The 20,726-nt window shown below is 41.8% G+C and overlaps 1 protein-coding gene across 2 annotated transcripts in view; it reads left to right on the forward strand.

The window, feature by feature from the left end:
* Positions 1–20,726, forward strand: part of BRF1 (BRF1 general transcription factor IIIB subunit) — a 507,447-nt gene that overhangs the window by 62,914 nt on the left and 423,807 nt on the right. Inside the window, exon 3 of one of the 2 annotated variants that reach the window (XM_089687515.1) lies at positions 10,010–10,183. The exons of the other annotated variant lie outside the window; for it this stretch is intronic. Within the exon in view, the coding sequence (XP_089543641.1) occupies positions 10,010–10,183 (174 nt within the window). The remainder of the gene's footprint in view (positions 1–10,009; positions 10,184–20,726) is intronic. 2 annotated transcript variants of the gene reach the window in all.

Consider the following 20,726-nt stretch of genomic DNA (forward strand, 5'->3'; position numbering starts at 1 on the left):
CCTCTCCATCTCTTCCAATTAGAAAATGTTTTGCATTTGTTCAGGAAAATGGAAAGAAATCTCTGAATGGTGCCCATGCCAAGCGGCTAACCTCCTGTGTTCACCAGCAACAGGGCAGCCACTTGGCATGGGACTCAGAAGCAAATGGAGAGCAAGCTGGATCAAGATAACTATATATAAAATATGCATAACTAGAATTCTTCTATAATCCTTTTGCTGCCAGGTCTGTAAGTCGTACGAAAAGTAAAACATTTTGCCAGAAAATAGTTACACCCAAGCACAAAGCATCCCCCCCCCCAAAAAAAAATATTTTGAGGCCTCCCACATATATGCATGTACGAACGTAAACACATGCGTCTTGGGCGCCTACATGGGAAAGCATTGATTGTGATGCACATATTATATATCGCCGTGCACGCCAGAGTGAGAGCAATAATTTTAGTACAAGACCTCCTCCATAACTTTAGCGTCGCCTATTAAAAAAAAGAAATAAAAATAGGCCACTGAAGTTTGATGCCATTTCACAGGCGCACGCAAATTTAAGGGTTGACATGTTGGGTATCTATTTACTCTGCACAACCTCATCTTTTATATTTTACCAAAATGTGGGTAATTTATTGCGATTGTTTGCAATAAAATTCACTTTTAGTGGTTGTTTTTTTTTTTACTGAAATTTTGCATTACTTAGACCTTTTGTTTTAATAGCGTGTGACATAAAAAACTGTAATTACCACTATTCTATTCTCTAGGGTTTCTGCTTTTAGAAAATATATAACATTTTTGGGGTTTCTGTGTAATCATCTAAAATAATTTTTTTAAATGTGTGCAAAAATGCAAAAACAGCTCCTGCAGCAAAAGGGCTAAAGTGGTGGTAAACCCTTACATTTGCCCAGTGAAGTGACTGGCTGCACAGAGATGAAACAAATCCTCCTAAATCAGTTGTACCTGTGTATCTACAGTTATCTTTCCCCTACATTTGTTCAAAGTGAAGGTATTAACACAGGATCTCAGCCCTGACAAGCAGGGGCGGGGAGCTGAAGTTACATCAGTGAGAAGGGCTCTGAGAACTGATTAGAGGGAGGAGAGATACCCCTTTCACACAGCACACCGGAACAAAGCAGAGGATGTCAATCAATAACTGTACCCTCCCCTGTCACCATTTTTCTCTTGGTGTCATGAAAACTCCTCTGAAGTGATTTTATGCTGATAGTAGAGGAAGGAGGCAGCAGACAGAAACTGTTCTGGATTGAGACAAGTACACGCAGTAGAGTTATATGCATTGTTCCTATTTCTTGTCTTAGGTTTACAACCACTTTAAGTCCAGGCAGCTGCTTCAAGTACCTCCAATAGTGTGTGTTTTTTTTTTTTTTTTTTCTTATGTTTGTTTTTTTTTCCCTTTCAGTGACAGAGTCCTCTTCAGGTTAGTAATACATAGCTCCTTGAGTATGAATGGTAGTGACAGATCTGCTCATACAGGTTCTGATCTCTACACGTTCCGGTACCTGCAGATTGGGTTGTGATCTAGATGAAGAAAAGACAAGAGAACAACTGCTGAATGATCTTAGTTTTTACAGCTTATCTGTACATCAGCATACTCTTCCAATATTTGTTTTTATCGTTTGCAAAATAACCCTTACAAGACCCCGGGGTGTATTTACCACAAGGCAAACAAGGCAGTTGCCTAGGGCGGCATTTTGCAGGGGGGCAGCACCTCCCCCCAGAAGAAGGGATAAAAGAAAGAACACGTGAGCCATGGGAACCAGGTGGGATGCAAGAGAGGCTGCGGGCTGCTTGATGGTGTGTATGTAGAGCCTGACTCTCGTTCCCGGGGATGTCCGGAGCATCGAAGATGAGTGTGTTTCTCTCTATCACCGGATGGGGCGGGGTAGTGAAAGGCTCTCCTGAGTGGAGGGCAGGGTTGTTCTTGGTCAATGACAGGCTCTCTCCGCGGGAGGGGGAAGGGGGGGGGAGTGTTGGTCAGTGTCTATGGGGGCAGACGATTTTGGTGTTGCCTAGGGCAGCACAAAACCTAAATACACCTCTGACAAGACCCAGTTGTCTGATAAAGTTGAATGGTTTGAGTTAGCTATGTCTAGTATTCAATCTCCGTGGAGGCTTCTTTCCATACCAGGGTTTGCTGTAAGAGACGCCATGTTCCTTTTATTCAGTGACCTTGAATCGGGCGCTGTAATACCGCATGTTGGTAAAGAGCATTAAATATAAATCTTTCCATCATTTGTCATTGTGAACCTTTCAATAGTTGAATAAACCTGTTGTCCTACAGTCAGGTCCATAAATATTGGGACATCCACACAATTATAACATTTTTGGCTCTATACACCACCACAATGGATTTGAAATGAAACAAACAAGATGTGCTTTAACTGCAGACTGTCAGCTTAAATTTGAGGGTATTTACATCCAAATCAGGCAAACGGTGTAGGAATTACAACAGTTTGCATATGTGCCTCCCACTTGTTAAGGGACCAAAAGTAATGGGACAGAATAATAATCATAAATCAAACTTTCACTTTTTAATACTTGGTTGCAAATCGTTTGCAGTCAATTACAGCCTGAAGTCTGGAACGCATAGACATCACCAGACGCTGAGTTCCATCCCTGGTGATGCTCTGCCAGGCCTCTACTGCAACTGTCTTCAGTTCCTGCTTGTTCTTGGGGCATTTTCCCTTCAGTTTTGTCTTCAGCAAGTGAAATACATGCTCAATCGGATTCAGGTCAGGTGATTGACTTGACCATTGCGTAACATTCCACCTCTTTCCCTTAAAAAACTCTTTGGTTGCTTTTGCAGTGTGCTTTGGGTCATTGTCCATCTGCACTGTGAAGCGGCGTCCAATGAGTTGTGAAGCATTTGGCTAAATATGAGCAGATAATATTGCCTGAAACACTTCAGAATTCATCCTGCTGCTTTTGTCAGCAGTCACATCATCAATAAATACAAGAGAACCAGTTCCATTGGCAGCCATACATGCCCACGCCATGACACTACCACCCCCATGCTTCACTGATGAGGTGGTGTGCTTAGGATCATGAGCAGTTCCTTTCCTTCTCCATACTCTCCTCTTCCCATCACTCTGGTACAAGTTGATCTTGGTCTCATCTGTCCATAGGATGTTGTTCCAGACCTGTGAAGGCTTTTTTAGATGTCGTTTGGCAAATTCTAATCTGGCCTTCCTGTTTTTGAGGCTCACCAATGGTTTCCATCTTGTGGTGAACCCTCTGTATTCACTCTGGTGAAGTCTTCTCTTGATTGTTGACTTTGACACACATACACCTACCTCCTGGAGAGTGTTCTTGATCTGGCCAGCTGTTGTGAAGGGTGTTTTTTCACCAGGGAAAGAATTCTTCGGTCATCCACCACAGTTGTTTTCCGTGGTCTTCCGGGTCTTTTGGTGTTGCTGAGCTCTCCGGTGCGTTCCTTCTTTTTAAGAATGTTACAAACAGTTGTTGTGGCCACGCCTAATGTTTTTGCTATCTCTCTGATGGGTTTGTTTTGTTTTTTCAGCCTAATGATGGCTTGCTTCACTGATAGTGACAGCTCTTTGGATCTCATCTTTAGAGTTGACTGCAACAGATTCCAAATGCAAATAGCACACTTAAAATGAACTCTGAACCTTTTATATGCTCATTGTAATTGGGATAATGAGGGAATAACACACACCTGGCCATGGAATAGCTGAGAAGCCAATTGTCCCATTACTTTTGGTCCCTTAACAAGTGGGAGGCACATATGCAAACTGTTGTAATTCCTACACCGTTCACCTGATTTGGATGTAAATACCCTCAAATTAAAGCTGACAGTCTGCAGTTAAAGCACATCTTGTTCATTTCATTTCAAATCCATTGTGGTGGTGTATAGAGCCAAAAATGTTAGAATTGTGTCGATGTCCCAATACTTATGGACCTGACTGTATGTCAACTGTTTTTGTTCTGAAGTTCTAAAGAGGTGTTGTTTGTGATTATGTGGATCCAGGAAGATCAGTTCTATTTCTGATGCATAGTTTTGTTTCTGCCCCTCCACTCCTTTCTCCATTACAGCCAGCAACACATTTTTTATGGGTATGAAGGAACATGTTCCCTCTTCTCCTATGATAGTGTTTAGGCCTAGCAGCCAATCACTGGGTCTGAACACTATCACATGACTGAGTGACTTTATCAGTCCTCCTACTGACCAAGAGCGCAGATTTCAATGCCTGCTGCGGTGAGGGAGCGCGGACAAGGCTACGTGAAAATAAAGGGGTCAAGGTTTTTTTTTTTTTGCAAAGACACTATACATTTTCCCTGAATGATCAAGATGACAGTGTGTCTTTCATCAGAAGAGTAAACCTGAGTAACTCAAAGCAACTAATCTGGTTATATTTAAGGCAGAACTTCACTGTCTCAGTCAAGATGGACTATTTTCAATTCTTATGTCAGGCACATGATGTCATACATCCCAGGAGTCTTCAGGAGGGGTTCTCTTAGCTCTGCATGCTTGAGCTAAGGGTGGAAGGATTCCAGTAAGTAAATGTTACCTGAATCATCTGCCATTACTCAAGATGGCCAAGGCCAGAAATGCTGGGGGGGGGGTTCAAAGTGGTTTCAAGCATGGATGAGGGCGTTTGCTTTGAATACTAAAAAATTATTATATAGAGGTTTTTGTTTGCGGTGCTCAAATGCAATATAGTCCTGCTTTAAGGTGATCCTAAAGGCTTAGTTTTTTTGTTTATTTTTAAAATAACAAACATGTTATACTTGCCTGCTTTGTGCAATGGTTTTGCACAAAGCAGCCCCAATCTTCCTCTTCTGGGGGTCCCCTACTAGCTCTCCTGGCCCCTCCCCCCTGCCGAGTGCCCCCATAGCAAGCCATTTGCTATGGGGGTGCTCAGTCCCGAGTTGACCGTGTGTCCACAGAGCATAGCTCGGCCACGCCCCCCACTCCTTCCTTGACAGCAGCCGGAGTCAGTGGCTTCAGCTGCTTTATTTGAGCCAATGAGCAGAGAGAGAGAGCCTCTGATATTGTGCAAATCGCTGGATAGAAATTAGGCTTGGGGAAGTACTAGTTTGGGGGAGGGGGGGAGCTGCTTGCTGAAGGTTTTTTACCTTAATGCATAGAATGCATTAAGGTAAAAAAAAACGTTCTGCCTTTAGAACCACTTTATCTGTTATCAGTATGCTAAAAGATGACTGATTTTTTTGTGGGATACATTGCCCTTGACTTTATCTGTTTTATTATGGTTTATAAAATGAGAATTTAGGCCTCACATATTGCAACAGGCATTCACAGCAACCAATGTTTCTTAAGGATGCTAAACTTTCCCACCGATTTTCCAAGTGGTGTAGGGCAGGGGTGTCAAACTGGCGGTCCTCCAGCTGTTGCAAAAGTACAAGTCCCATCATGCCTCTGCCTTTGGGAGTCATGCTTGTAACTGTCAATCTTGCAATGCCACATGGGACTTGTAATTTGGCAACAGCTGGAGGGCCACCAGTTTGACACCTGTGGCCTAGAGGGTCCATAAGTAGAGCTGTGCCGAGGGGTAGGCAGAAGTGGTGGCCATCTTGGGTGCTTCATGGAGGTTGACAAGGCAGGGCCTGCAAACCTATGTTGCTAAGGTAAGTTTAGTGGTCGTTTTGGATGGGGGTCCTCTTTAGCTTGGTTACTAATGAATCTTGCCCTGACACCTGTCACCTTTTGCTTTGGTTGAGCAAAAAAGCATCACCAGCATATGGCTGTAATGCTATTTATGACATGGGGAACAGTAGAGTTCAGGTTCTTGTGCCTCACGTAGTAGGAATGTTATCTGTTCTGAGCAAAAATGGCTCCAATCATGGGCTATAGTGCTTCTAAGCCACAGTGCTAAGTTTTTGGACCGCTTGTTGTGTAGCTGAGGTGGCCACAAGTCTAGAGAATAAACCAAAGTACAGGGACATGTTTCATATTAGTATTTTCCCCCTGTAGGGAAAAGCAGTGAGGTGGTGTTAACTGGTTGAGTGTTTGAAATGGATGGAGAAGATTAACCTGACGGCAAAGGCAGACCCCTCAGAGGTTGTCTGCTAATCGTATTGTGGCATTTTCTGGAAACACTTTAACCTTTGACTTGTGTCCTCGGGGCAAGACTTCCTGACAGAGAGCTGATCACATTCAGTCTAGCCCATTGTTGTGTCTGCTGTTCTTCCCTGCAGCTCACATAGCTGCCATCTCTCCACTCAGGATTCTTTTATTTTGAAATGCAGACTAAAACTGAAGAATCCTGGATTTTATATTTATGTAGCATTTAGTTACTTTGTTTGGCATGGTTATCAGATTGCAATGGATACAGCTGATTGGTTGTTTTGATATAAGGAGCGCACACTATTGCAATCCATTTATTCCAGTGTATATCTTCTCCATCTATAGCTAATCTGCAGCAATGGAAAAGTGAACAAATCTGTGTTGGGGGCTGATCTAAATTGAAATATCAGGTGGAGATGGCTTGGCTCCTTTTAGAGTCCAAAGACAAGTGTTTGATAACCGTAAAGAGCAACGATCAGCCTCTCATAGAGTTTGACAGGCTGCCAGCAGTGGGGTTGGACGGTACACTTTGACTGCCTGCACCCAAACAATGAAGCCTCATCCACTGGGGTTAAACAGCCAGTGTACATGGGGCTTAAAGTGGAAGTCAACTCCCTCTGGACACTTTTTTACCTACAGGTTTACATGGGGTTTAAAGTGGAAGTCAACTCCCCCTGGACAGTTGTACCTACAGGTGTACTTGGGGCTTAAAGTGGAAGTCAACTCCCGCTGGACTCTTGTACCTACAGGTGTACTTGGGGTTTAAAGTGGAAGTCGGCTCCCGCTGGACACTTGTACCTACAGGTGTACATGGGGTTTAAAGTGGAAGTCAACTCCCGCTGGACTCTTGTACCTACAGCTGTACATGGGGTTTAAAGTGGAAGTCAACTCCCTCTGGACACTTTTTTACCTACAGGTTTACATGGGGTTTAAAGTGGAAGTCAGCTCCCGCTGGACACTTGTACCTACAGGTGTAAATGTGGTTTAAGTGGAAGTCAACTCCCACTGGACACTGGTACCTACAGTGGGGATCGAAAGTTTGGGCACCCCAGCTAAAAATTTGTATTAATGTGCATGAAGAAGCCAAGGAAAGATGGAAAAATCTCCAAAAGGCATCAAATTACAGATTAGACATTCTTATAATATGTCAACAAAAGTTAGATTTTATTTCCATCATTTACACTTTCAAAATAACGGAAAACAAAAAAATGGCATCTGCAAAAGTTTGGGCACCCTGCAGAGTTAATATCTTGTACTGCCCCCTTTGGCAAGTATCACAGCTTGCAAACGCTTTTTGTAGCCAGCCAAGAGTCTTTCAATTCTTGTTTGAGGTATCTGCCCATTCTTCCTTACAAAAGTCTTTCAGTTCTTTGAGATTTCTGGGCTGTCTGTCACGCACTGCTCTTTTAAGGTCTATCCATAGATTTTCAATTATGTTGAGGTCAGGAGATTGTGAAGGCCATGGCAAAACCTTCAGTTTCCGCCTCTTGCTGTAATCCCCCGTGGATTTCGAGGTGTGTTTAGGATCATTATCCATTTGTAGAAGCCATCCTCTCTTTAACTTCAGCTTTTTCACAGATGGCATCAAGTTACCATCCAAAATTTGCTGAAATTTTATTGAATCCATTTTTCCTTCTACTCGTGAGATGTTCCCTGTGCCACTGGCTGCAACACAACCCCAAAGCATGATTGATCCAACCCCATGCTTAACAGTTGGACAGAGGTTCTTTTCATTAAATTCTGTGCCCCTTCTTCTCCAAACGTACCTTTGCTCATTCCGGCCAAAAAGTTCAATTTTAACCTCATCGGTCCACAGACCCTGTTTCCAAAATGCATCAGACTTGTCTATATGTTCATTTGCAAAGTTCAAACGATGATTTTTGTTGTGAGGACGTAGAAGAGGTTTTCTTCTGATGACTCTTCCATGAAGACCATATTTGTACAAGTATCTCTTTATAGTGGAATAGTGTACCACAACTCCAGTGTGTGCCAGATCTTTCTGGAGGGATCGTGCAGTCAATCCTGCGAGCTGTTCTGTCTGATATTTTTCTTGGTCTTCCAGATGTTGCTTTAACTTCCACTGTTCCTGATGACTGCCATTTCTTAATTACATTCCAAACAGAGGATATTGACATCTGAAAACGCTTTGCTATCTTCTTATAGCCTTCTCCAGCTTTGTGAGCGTCAACTATTTTCAGTTTCAGTTTTCTAGACAACTGCTTAGAAGAACCCATGGTGCTGATTGTTGGGGCAAGGTCAGATGAGTCTGGGCATTTAAAACCTTTGAGATTGACATAACCTGGTCTTCCCAGATAATGATTGAGAACAATCCATGACACTGGCAGGTCTCAGCTTTGCAAAGGGGGCAGTGCATGCTATAAATTCTGCAGGGTGCCCAAACTTTTGCAGACGCCATTTTTTTGTTTTCTGTTATTTTGAAAGTGTAAATGATGGAAATAAAATATAACTTTTGTTGACATATTATAAAATTGTCTAATCTGTAATTTGATGCCTTTTGGAGATTTTTCATCTTTCCTTGGCTTCTTTATGCACATTAATACAAATTTTTACCTGGGGTGCCCAAACTTTCAATCCCCAGTGTACAGGTGTAAATGGGGTTTAAAGTGGAAGTCAACTCCCCCTGGACCCTTGTACCTACAGGAAAGCTTGTAATAAAGCTTACTTGTAGGTGCAAGGAATATCTTGTATGTTATAAACGTGCACCGTTTAGGAGATATTCAGTGTCCCTGCAGCTGATGATGCCAACGGCACATACGCTCCAAAGGAACGGCATACCCGTGCCGTTCCTTCAGAGTTCTGTGCAGCAGCCGAAACTCCTGCACGCATGTGCGGGAGTGATGTCATTGCAGTTCGGCTAACCAAGCTGCCAGAGCCTGCGAACCCGGAAGGAAGAACGGGTGAAGATCAAAAGCCCTGTCAGCGGTGACAGCGCACCACTTGAGGGCTTTGTTCTAAGGCAAGTCTTCCATAATGTGCTAGTATGTATACTAGCACATTGACATTATTTTGCAGGGGAATTTTTTTACTTTTATTTTTTTGTGGTTTACTACCGCTTTAAAAAGTGTAAATTTTTAAAGTAAGAAAAAAAATCACTAATTTTTACGTTTCCTTGTCATTTGTAAGGCTTATTAGGCTCAATTCACAAAGCTTTAAGGCCGCATTCACACTTGAATTACGGGAAGAATACCAGGATTCTGCCAGCGATTCCAAATCGTGGCAAAATGAAATACGCTTGTTTAGGTGCCATTCATGTTTAATGGCACCTCAAACACGGTGCGGTTTTACCGCGACAAACCACATGGCGCAAAGCTCGTTGCCGAAATAGAAGCTCCTGCTCCTTTTTGGGTGACACGCTTCATGTGATGTTGTTTGCTTTAATTCTGTTGCTCATCAGTCGTGACCCGCATTTGAAGTGCCTTTAAGAATGAATGGCACCCAGGGGCGGACTGACAACTCATGGGGCCCCCAGGCAATAGGGGATTATGGGGCCCTGTGTCCTTGCCCAAACTCAATAAAGCCTATGAAAAAGGAACCAGGGGCATCTCATGGGGCCCCCTACTGACCCCGGGCCCTCGGGCAGTGCCTGAGTTTCCAAATGGTCAGTCCGCCCCCGATGGCACCTAAACACGCACGTTTTGCCACAATTGCAGTGCGGTTTTAGAATTTAGGACAGAATTGCAGCGATTCTGCATGCAATTCAAAATCTTGAAGTGTGAAAGCAGGTTTACATAAGTTTTTATTTTATTTCATTTTTTGTAATTGGAATTTTCCAATCTCCTTGGCGTTAAATCAAAATATCTGTCACTTTTTTAAAATAAGTATCTTTATCCTGATGTGTTAGCTTTTGTGAGTCAGGCCTATTGGCTGTGTGAATGAGTGACCATGTTCAAGACCGGTGCGCAAATCATGTAGAATAACCTCACTGTTGTTCTCTTATAGGAAAGAGACAGATCCACAATTTAGGGGTGCAGCTGCAACTCAACAAGCACTGTCTGGACACTGCCTTCAATTTCTTCAAAATGGCCGTCAGCAAGCACCTGACTCGCGGTAGGAAGATGACACATGTTATAGCTGCCTGCCTGTACTTGGTCTGTAGGACGGAAGGAACTCCACGTATCCTTTTCTAAGACAATCACTCAGACTCGGCGTTTCAGGTTCAATTCATTTGGCTTTTCTGCGAGTGTGATAAAAATAGATGTTTATGTCTAGAAGAGTCTTCCTCCTTGTAAGCTGTTCTTCTTACCTGTCAGACCATTTGATCCAACCTGTAACACCACCTGGTGCACCTGGTATGAGTGCGATATTTTTAAAAGAAATGTTTGGTTTTTTTTCTTCTTATGCTGGGAAAAAAAATCTCTTGAGATGATTGCAGTTGCGAAGCTGTAGGAGGCAGCTATTTTAATTCTGCTGTGTTTAAATTGCTGTCAGGAATCTTATTTATTCCATGAAAAAGTGTTACCTAGGCTGTACCATAAGGGGCTGAGCCAGCCTTCTTCAACCAGGGGGCCCTCTGGGTTCTTCAGGGTGCTTTGGAAAAATGCCTGAAAATTTCCTCAAATTGCCCAAAAATTGTCAACAAGCCTGCAGATAGATCAAACCTGCTTTTTTTTTTATTATTATTTTTTTTTTTTTGTTGGTTAAAGCCACAGGGTTTAATTGTTCAGCATTGAAAATAGAAAAAAGTCTCCTGCGCTGCAAATGGATACCCTATCTTTAAGCAGCCAACACCAAACTTTAACCACAAAGTATAAAGTCACAGATACACAATACAATATAATGGTGTAGCGCTAAATGCATATAAATAAAGACATGCAACACACCCCTACCCACAGAATAAAACAGCAGCCCCAAATAGGGGATCAAGTGGTAGTGACACAAGTGATTCCTCTTAGAGGAACATATCACACGTGAAAAAAAGTCCAAACGGTGTGTAAATCTTTGGTAATAACCTAGTCCTTATATCTTAATGGATGCAGGGACCCAGACAGATGGATGGATGGTGTATATTAAGTGCCACACTCTGCAAGCTGATATCCGTGAACAGCCAAAGTGCCTCCTCACCTCCTTTATGAGACCACAAGGGTCACCACACTTTGTGGAATATCCACATATATCCCAGGATGGTTATATCGGTAGATGAGCCCCTCTCGTGGTTTGGATATCCCTGCTACTCATCCACGTCCTCCTGTCACCTGGCTCCACTCCGTAACCGATCCCACCAGAAGGTCATAGACAACAAAACAGACCTCCCATAGTGTAATACTGCATAATCGCTTTATTTTAAAGAAATAAAAATCCCCACTCACATGGAAGATGATCACAGATAACTTAAATCCACTGCTATGGGAATGAACATGTGAATCTAGCTCAGAGATGGCGTCCGCGTCCGAGATGACGTCCCTACGCCTCGTCCTGTCGATACGTGCCGATGCGTTGCGTCACGATAAACACGTGACTTCATCAGGGTCAGCATTACAACCTCGGGCACCAAGCTGGCCAGCTGCTGGCATTCTAACAACCAATGATGTCATAGGTTGATAAGGATGTTGATAAGGTGTTGCTTGTCCCTCTCCAACACTAGGGTCACATTAGCTGAATGAGGGAGAGAAACTGAGGAAAAAGAGAAATGCTGGAATACTGGTCAGTACCAGTGAAAAAAGGTGCATTTGCTTTGCAAAAATAAATGGCCTCTAAGGCCTCTTGCACATTACTGCCTAAAAGCACAATGGGGAAGATTTAGTAAAACTGGAAAGAGCAATATCTGGTGCAGCTCTTCTTAGAAACCAATCAGCTTCCAGGTTTTATTGTCAAAGCTTAATTGAATAATTTGAAGTTAGAAGCAGATTGGCTGCCATGTTTTAGTAAATATCTCTTAATGCTTTTAGGCATACAGGATTTTTCTTTTTTACTGATGTAAATTTGGACTATTGTTTTTAATGTACCTATCACACAGGTGCATAAACATATAGGCTCTGTATAGATCAGCAAAAAAAACAAAAAAGCAGAAATCGGCATTGCCGGTCAGTATTTTTACAAGCATGTACATACATATGCCACAATCCTTTCATTAAAATAAAGCTAGAAAAATATTTATAAATCATGTACACCTATGAGCATATACAAGTGCTATACGGCCTATCCTTAGTTTTTTTTTTTTTTTCTGCCAGGAACATTAGATGTTCATACATCAGTGTAGTGTTCAAGTACCCTCATGTTGGGTTTCCTACATGTGTTGATGAAGCTGCATTTTGTAAACGATTAGGTTTTTGTTTTTTTTTTACATTTTATAATAGAATACCTTGAAATTGTGCGTAATCTTGAATGATTCCTAGACTGAAACAAGGTTGAGAAACACTGAGCTAAGCTACACAAGCAATTTTAATCTTTTGATACAAATTTTTAAAGACGTCCTATCACCACAGGGTCACTTATGCAGGCAAGCCCTGTAAAAGTAGTTCCATTCACAGAAGCCTTTGTATTATGTGAACCCATTCACAAAATACAAAGGCTTCTCTGAATGAGCAGCAGAGGGGAGAAGCATGTTCTGTGTGCATATCTCCACTCACAGCTGGTTTGTATGCTCTGGCAGTGCAATAAACCTGTCACATATAAGTAATAGAAGTAAATCCCGGAGGTAAAATGCACCTAATTGGGATTATTTCATAGAGTGCCTTCTCTTTTTGCAGAGTTGCTGAATTCCTGGAATTCAGGTTTAAATTGTCTGCTTTGTGCTACGTTTAATGATAAATATTCAAATTAACATCTCTGTTGAATCTGGCTGAGTTTTAAGCACATATTGCACCCCATTTGTGCATGTTCTCTGTTAAAGAATGTGCTTGGTAATGCCTATCTTAAAAGGGAAATATTGTCAAGTAATTTCTTCCAGCTACCCAATCCACCCAAGTTCATTAAAGTCATAGTATATTAAGAAATACCTTAATTGCACAACAGCATCTGGTCTGGTGACTAAATGCCTAGGCATGTGGTCACATGGTTTGTACTAAGGGGTAGGGTTAGTCAGCCTCTGTCTTCTCTCTTCAGCAGAGATCATGTGATCAAATGCCTCGGAACCTGTCCATGTGATTAGCTGCTCTGCGACTTTGTAGCATCTGTTTCTACAGTCATGTAATTAATTCATGCCTTTGTCTTCCTAGTATAAGGCTCCCTGCACACTGGGTGTTTTATTGACTGTGGTAACAATAGCTGTGTAAAGTCACGTTAAAAACATGAGTTTTTTAATGGTTTTTAGCGTTTTTGCATTAGTGTTTTTCCGCATTTGCGTTTTTTTTAAGCGTTTTTTTTAATGAATAAAAACTTTTTTTTTTTGCTCCAGAAAAGTAAAAAAATGCTGGTTTGCAGCGTTTTTCAGTTTTAGAGCGGTTTTACAGCTAAAAAAACAACTCTAGAAACCCACTAGTTCTGTTTTTGTTTTTTATCCAGCCAAAAAAACACCCCTGCCAAAAAAAGCTAATTACAGTCTGTGTGCATGGACACATTGGATAACATGCTGGGGGGTTTACTGGCTGAAGAAAAAAACCCGCCAAAAACAGCCGCTGTAAAAACATCCAGTGTGCATGAGGACTTCGGGTTCATGTACACTGCAGCTCCTAAACTGATGTTCAGAAGCTGTTCAGCGGTTTTTTTCAGCAGCCCCTGAACTCTCCCTAATGCTTTCCTATGTGTTCCCATTTACACATCGTTGTTTATAGGCAGTTGGGTTTACAGTCGTTTTTTTGAACGCACCAAACTTGCATTTAGGAGTAGATTTTACCGGCGTTTCAAACGCCAATGCTTGTAAACGCAGTTAACCATGTTTAGAAGCGTTTTTTAACTGTTCCATGTCCAGATGCTCTCCAGAGCCTATTTTCATCAGAACTGCATGCAAAGCATTTTCCATGTATTCAAATGGACCCGGTATACCAGTGCAGTCAGTTCCAGGTTTTGCGTGAAGGAAAAAATGGTAGAACGTGCTGCATTATGGCCATGATGGGATCCATAGTGAATACAACCAGAAAAGACAGGTCATCTCAACACATACTGCTCTCTCTGCTCCTGCTCTCTCTATTTCTCTCAAAATGTCTGAAATAGTTAATTATTTACTATTTTTCAGTGCATTCTAGGCATTTTGGAAGGTCTCCTGAGGTTATCTTTTAAAAATGCTTCTAAACGCGGTATGCAAACGTGGCTAAACTGTCGTTTTTACCCTATGTTTTCCAGCAGTCAGTTTCCATCGTTCAGAAGAGTTTTCCAAACGCCCCGTGTACATGAGCCCTTAATCTCAGGATAGTAATAGTCGATGTGATAAAAAGGTTTGCTAATATTTTTCTAATATCGGTAAACTATTGATGTAACTGAGCTGAGAGTTTACAGGTGTGCGCGCGTTTTGTATATAACAATGCATCTTGTGTGTAAGCATTTTTCTCAGTATGGTGCACACATCTGCTTTTGCTGAAATAAGGTAATTTCTGAGTCTTCAATAAAGCTTTTCATTGCAGACATCTCGGGAATGTGGGGGCAGTAAATACCCCTCTGTGTAATGTGGTCCCCACCTAACGCTGGCCCCATGTGAACCACAGAGTGATGCCTGTTTCACTGATGGAAGGTCATTGCAGTGGCTGGTTCTGCAAGTGAAATAATTGCTCTTTTCAGTCTTTAGAAAATCCAGGAGCTAGGGGACTTTCATACATACATATATATATATATATATAATATGGGCAGTACAGTGGCTAAATGGTTACCTGGCAGTACTAGGGCCGTTGGTTCGAATCCCAGCCACGGAACCTCCTGCCTGGAGTTTGCATGTTCTCCCTGTGCCTGTGTGGGTTTCCTCCCACACTCCAAAGACATGCTGGTAGGTTAATTGGCTCCTGTCTAAATTGGCCCTAGTATATGAATGTGAGTTAGGGACCTTAGACTGTACATCCCTTGAGGGTTAGGAACTGATGTGAATGTACAATATATATGTAAAGCGCTGCGTAAATTGACAGCGCTATATAAGTACCAGAAATAAATAAATAATACACACACAGGGGCCCCAAATAAATCGGGAGCCCCTTGAAATCACTGGGTCACTTTAGCGAGCCTTACTACTGCTAATTATTAGAACACACCAGCAGATAACCTAGTAGACCTTGTGCTTTTTTTTTTTCCCCCCCGCAGGAAGCATAATCCTGCTGACGGTACACTAAGCTGGGCAGTCAGTCAGCTCCAGCCAGGGAACATCTGGAGTGAAGGAGCTGCTCCGCTCCCTCTGGGTCTTGCTGGAAGCGTCTCCCACTGGACTTCAAAGATGGTGTCCAAAGCTCCATCCCTGCGGCATAGGAGCTTTGCTGAGTTAGATCTTGCTAGAACTCTGCAGGAGTCCTTGTATGTCTATTTATTTTCATTTGAAGTGGCCGCAGTAAAGGTTTTCAGTTTCTTTCTAATGTAGGTGCACTTTATTATTATATTATTATTATTCAGGATTTATATCGCGCCAACAGTTTGCTCAGCACTTTACAATATAACGGGAGACAATACAGCAATGATACAGTTCAATACAAGAGGGTTAGGAGGGCCCTGCGCCTTAGAGCTTACAATCTAAGAGACTTTAACGTTCAATATACTTGATCAGTGAAAAAAAAAAAAATCTAGAAGTAATATTTTATTCATTGGGCATGCCTACCCAGCAAGGAAAATTCTTGTTTGTTGTACTTAAAATTACAACATTTTTCCGTATAATGGTTTTATTTACTATGTAATGGTTTTATTTGAAAAATATTTACTCTGTAATGCTGAATGGAATTGAAATGTTGCACATTTTGACGATACTGCACACAGAAATATTATGATTTCAGTTGCATCTTCCTGTCTTCCTCTCTGGATTCCCAGGCTCATTTAGTCTGTCTTGATGTATTACATTAGAGGCCCCCTAACCAGAAATGCATTTACATACCTCTTTGCCATTGCCTTACATAAATCTTACTGCTGCTTTTAACTGTTTGCAGTTCTCATGCTCTGCTTCTGTCAGCAGCAGAAGTCATCGAGGGAAGTAAACGCATCAGAGAACCTGTATTGTAGAAATTGTGTCCAAAAAATGCAGGCAAGCAATAGGCAATATAGTCTGTATGCTTTCTGCAGCTGATCTTTTTCCCCTTAGGCCCTTTATACATGGGGCTGATTCTGATCCGACCAGTAGGTGATCTGTGAGCTGATCCCCTGGTGATTGGAGCAGAGTGGGTGGATGACAGGTCCGTGTCCACTGAGTTTATACAGAACAGACATGGACAGAGCCCACTCTGCTCTATGGGCGGCAGAGAGTAAACAGACTCCGCTGTCTGTGTATACTAAACTATCTCCGATCCACTCTGCCTAAATGGGGGGAAAAAAAGGAGTCCTCTTAATTATTTTTAATCGGATCCAATTGGACCCAGAGGTAGGCAGGTGTCAGTGGACACAAGTCTGTTTACACCCACCTGTCTCTACGGTTGCATTGGCCTTTCTGATCAGGTCTGCGGGGAAAAAACTGACAGGCGGATGTGATCGGAATGCCTGCCACAGAGGGGCCTTAATGATTTTATCATGACTTGTTCTGCGCTGTCTCTGGAGGGGGGGGGGTGGAGGGCAGCCATCTTGGTAGAGGCAGAGCTTTGCTTCCTTATGGTGATTTTGATGGGGTATATTCAAAAAGCAGTAGGAAAGGTGGAAGAAGGACAGATCCACAGAGTGGATGAAGCAGAAGCAGGGAGATTTTGCACTGTAGGTCCACAGTTATAACTTACTGTCCATAACGGAGAACAGTAAGCAGTGCAGTAGTGTCAACACCAATTTTCACTCCAAATCTTATGAGACTAGCAGACCGAGGCAGCAGTGCCTAAAATGTTGCTAAACACAGGACCCTGTATTCACTATATCTGCTCTCCCTGAACCCTGCATTCATTATATCTGGTTGCCCCGGACCCTGCATTCACTATATTTGGTCTCCCACAGTACACAGAACATGGAAATGCAATTATTTTAGTAAATATAAACAGCTAAATACCTTTTGTCATCAGCAGTTAGAACAGTCTTGTGACTTCTATCAGTGTTCAGAGTACTGGTTACAGCTTGTAGGAGGAGTTTTCTCTAGGAGGATGCAGAACCCCGACCTCTGTCTGAACAGTGCTGATTGGCCCTGTGCTGATCACATGCACTCTCCAAAGAAAAAAAAACAAAAAAAAAAAACCTCTCTAGCAACACACATTAAACTGAGCATGTGCAGAGTCTCCAAACGATATGCCTTATCAGGAGATAAGAGGGGAGCACTGGAAGAAGGAAAGTATCAGAAGTCAGAATCAAACAGCGCTTTTACACAATGCAGAGGATTAACCCCTTAGGTTCCACAGTGTGTATAACAAGCATGCTTTACTGCATATACAGACTGATTTTACTGTTGTGGGTTTAATAACACTTTAAAGTGGAACGTCACTCCCTCTGTCAACATTGACTATTTTTATTTCTTATGCTTTTAGCATTAATAGATAGGAAAGTATATCAGATTTACTTGTTTTAAACCTTTTTTTTTTTTATCATTTATTCAGTTACTTCCTGGTTTCAGGCCTAGGTAAAAGAAGTCATGCATCCCAGGAGTTATTAGGGGTGGAGGAGGGTTTTTTTAGTGAAGCTCACCCTCTTATCTGCATGCCTGTGCTAAGAGCAGATGGATTCCAGAAAGTGGTTTCTCAGCAAAATAAAACATGGAGACCTAAATGGAGGGGTGAGCTTGCTTTGAATAATACATTAAATAGTGTTTTTGGTTGGTAGTGCTCAGATGCAGTGTAGTTCCACTTTAAATTGCATCACACCGCAGATTCTGTATACAGCTATGAGACTCTCAGGGTACAGGAAATGCTCTGCAATTATTTCTGGAGGAAATTAAGGCTCCATGTACACGGGACGTTTGGAAAACAGTTCTGAACGATGGAAACTGACTGCTGGAAAACATAGGTTAAAATCTGTTTAGCCGCGTTTCCATACCGCGTTTATGTGTTTGCGTTTAGAAGTGTTTTTTAAAGAAAACCTCAGGAGACCTTCCAAAATGTCCAGAATGGACTGAAAAACAGTAAAAAATTAACTATTTCAGACATTTTGAGAGAAATAGAGAGAGCAGAAGCAGAGAGAGCAGTATGTGTTGAGATGACCTGTCTTTTCTGGTTGTATTCACTATGGATCCCATCATGAGCATAATGCGGATCGTTCTACCATTTTTTCCTTCACGCAAACCTGGAACTGACTGCGCTGGTGTACTTGGTCCATTTGAATACATGGAAAACACTTTACATGCTTTTCTGATTATGAAAAAAGGCTCTGGACAGCATCTGGATATGGAACAGTTAAAAAAAAAAAGCTTCTAAACACAGTTAACAGCATTTTACAAATGTTTGGCGTTTGAAACACCAGTAAAATCTACTCCTGAATGCAAGTTTGGTGCGTTCAAAAAAACGACTGTAAATTCAACTGCCTGTTAACGACATAGTGTACATGGACACATAGGAAAACATTAGGGAGAGTTCAGGGGCTGCTGAAAAAAACACAGAAAAGCTCCTGAACGTCAGTTTATCAGCTGCAGCATACATGAGCCCTAAAGGCCAATTAGAAAAATATTAGAAAACCGAATATTACTGCTTTTCCGTATCTGGCTGCCATAACATAGCACTGAAAACAATTCTGTTCTAATATTTCGTCTGTTGGTTGGAACACGTTGCAGAAGCACATTTTAATGGGATGCATTGAAGTGATATCTGCAGCGTGTGAAGCGAAAGCAGGGCACAATGTGAATGGAGCCTTGTGAAATCAATAGCATTTGATTAAACCAATAATTACCTACATAGCTCATCCCCCACCTAGTTATTGCAGCGGCTTGGACTGGGGTTCTGAATAGCCAGCGTGTTTTCTTTTTATTTTCTGCAAAGGCCATTTGGAGAATTGAGGCCGGGATTAATACAGCACTTTAGGAGAGCCTCCTTGTTTTACATTTCCCATCTTTTCTGTCGGAGGTTTAATAAAAGCCATTTCACCGCAACTGTGCAGAGACCAGCTTTGCAATTGAAATTAGATTGAGAGGTCTGTGACTTTTTCACAGCTGAAGATATTTCCCTTGTACTCGCGGGAAATAAAAAAAAAAAATTCTAAATGTATGACGGGGACAAAGAAACATAGAGACCACTGCCGATTCCATTTAGTTTTTATTTAGATTTCTTGTTTTATGCCCAGAAATGCAATGTTTGTATTGAATAGGCTGGGGGATGCTTGATGGTTCTCATTTGGTGGGTCTTGTAACTTACGCGTTTAGTGATCTTTGGTTTTGTTGCCGGAATAGAATGTTGTCTAGTTCCAGCTAGAACACCAAGTATGATGTGTGTGTATAGCTGGAAAAAAGCACTGCTTAGAGACCCTTCCTCTGAATTAAATAATTTCAATAATTACAAAAATAATAATGTGTGCAGAGGCAAAGGGGGACAGTGTTTTCAGTGGACTGGGGGACAGTCATGGACAAAATTCTTAATTTAAACAAGCCCATGTTTTGGCTTCACACTTTGGTCATTGCAAGAAAAGTGACCCTCATTTTCAACCTAAAGTTGAGAGGTATGATTTTGCAATAATGTGTAAGCATACCTCCTGACAGATCCACACTCCCTCCAACATCTTCTCCAGCACTTCTTTTGTACAGACGTCTTCTTTCTTCATCCATTGGGTAGCCACTGGTGATATGCCTTCTGCACATGTGCTCACCGGTAGACATCGTGGCACTTTACTTAATGCTTGGCATTTTAGGACGACCATTGATGGATTGAACCTTCAGCAGGGACCGGCCAAGATTCGATCCATGTATGGGCAGGTTGGTTGTAGTGAAGTCAATCTACCTAGCAGCACTAGGGTCGTTGGTTCAAATCCCAACGACGGCACTACCTGCCTGGAGTTTTCATGTTCTTCCTGTGCTTGCATGGGTTTCCTCCAGGTACTCCACTTTCCTCCCACACTGCAAAGACATGCCAGTAGCAGGGATGTTCAATTTGTATCCCCCGGGACATGTAGTTCTGGGCGTCAGGTAGGCATTTTTTTTTTTTAAACATTTAGATCTGGCAAGCAGCAGGGCTCACATGTCACCTGTAAAATGTTAAGAGAAGTGAGAAATAGTTGCTTTTTTTTTTTTTTGTTTTGTTTTTTTGGGCTGAAAATACTTTCAGATTTTTTTCCCAAAAACTTCCTAAATTTAATTTTTTTTATTCTACTTGCTACTTTATTTTTACTTGAACCAGTTACTTTTTCCTGTATGAGCAAAGTATGCGTTCACTTTAAACTTTCTTGCCTCTTAAGTATATCTAAATGATGTATAAGGCTAGGATCGCACTGCTGTCACCCCAGAGTTGTGCGACTTTGTATTGTGACTTGTCTGCAACTTGATGTGACTTGAATGCAACTTTGATATTTTGTGACTTTGGCCAATCATAATACATGTGACCCATAACATTGAACTTACAAAACTCTCTGAAGTTGCAGCCGAAGTTGCATCCAAAATTGCAAAGATAAAACAAAGAAACAAATTCCTTGCAACTTTTTGTGATTTTTAACTTTGGAGTCTAAGACACGCATGGTGCAAGGAAGATGCAGAGAAGTAGTGCAGGAACTATTTTTTTGT

Source organism: Staurois parvus, unplaced genomic scaffold, assembly GCF_062004578.1.
Source record: "Staurois parvus isolate SC_StPar_1 unplaced genomic scaffold, SC_StPar_1.0 ptg000426l, whole genome shotgun sequence".
NCBI lineage: Eukaryota > Metazoa > Chordata > Amphibia > Anura > Ranidae > Staurois > Staurois parvus.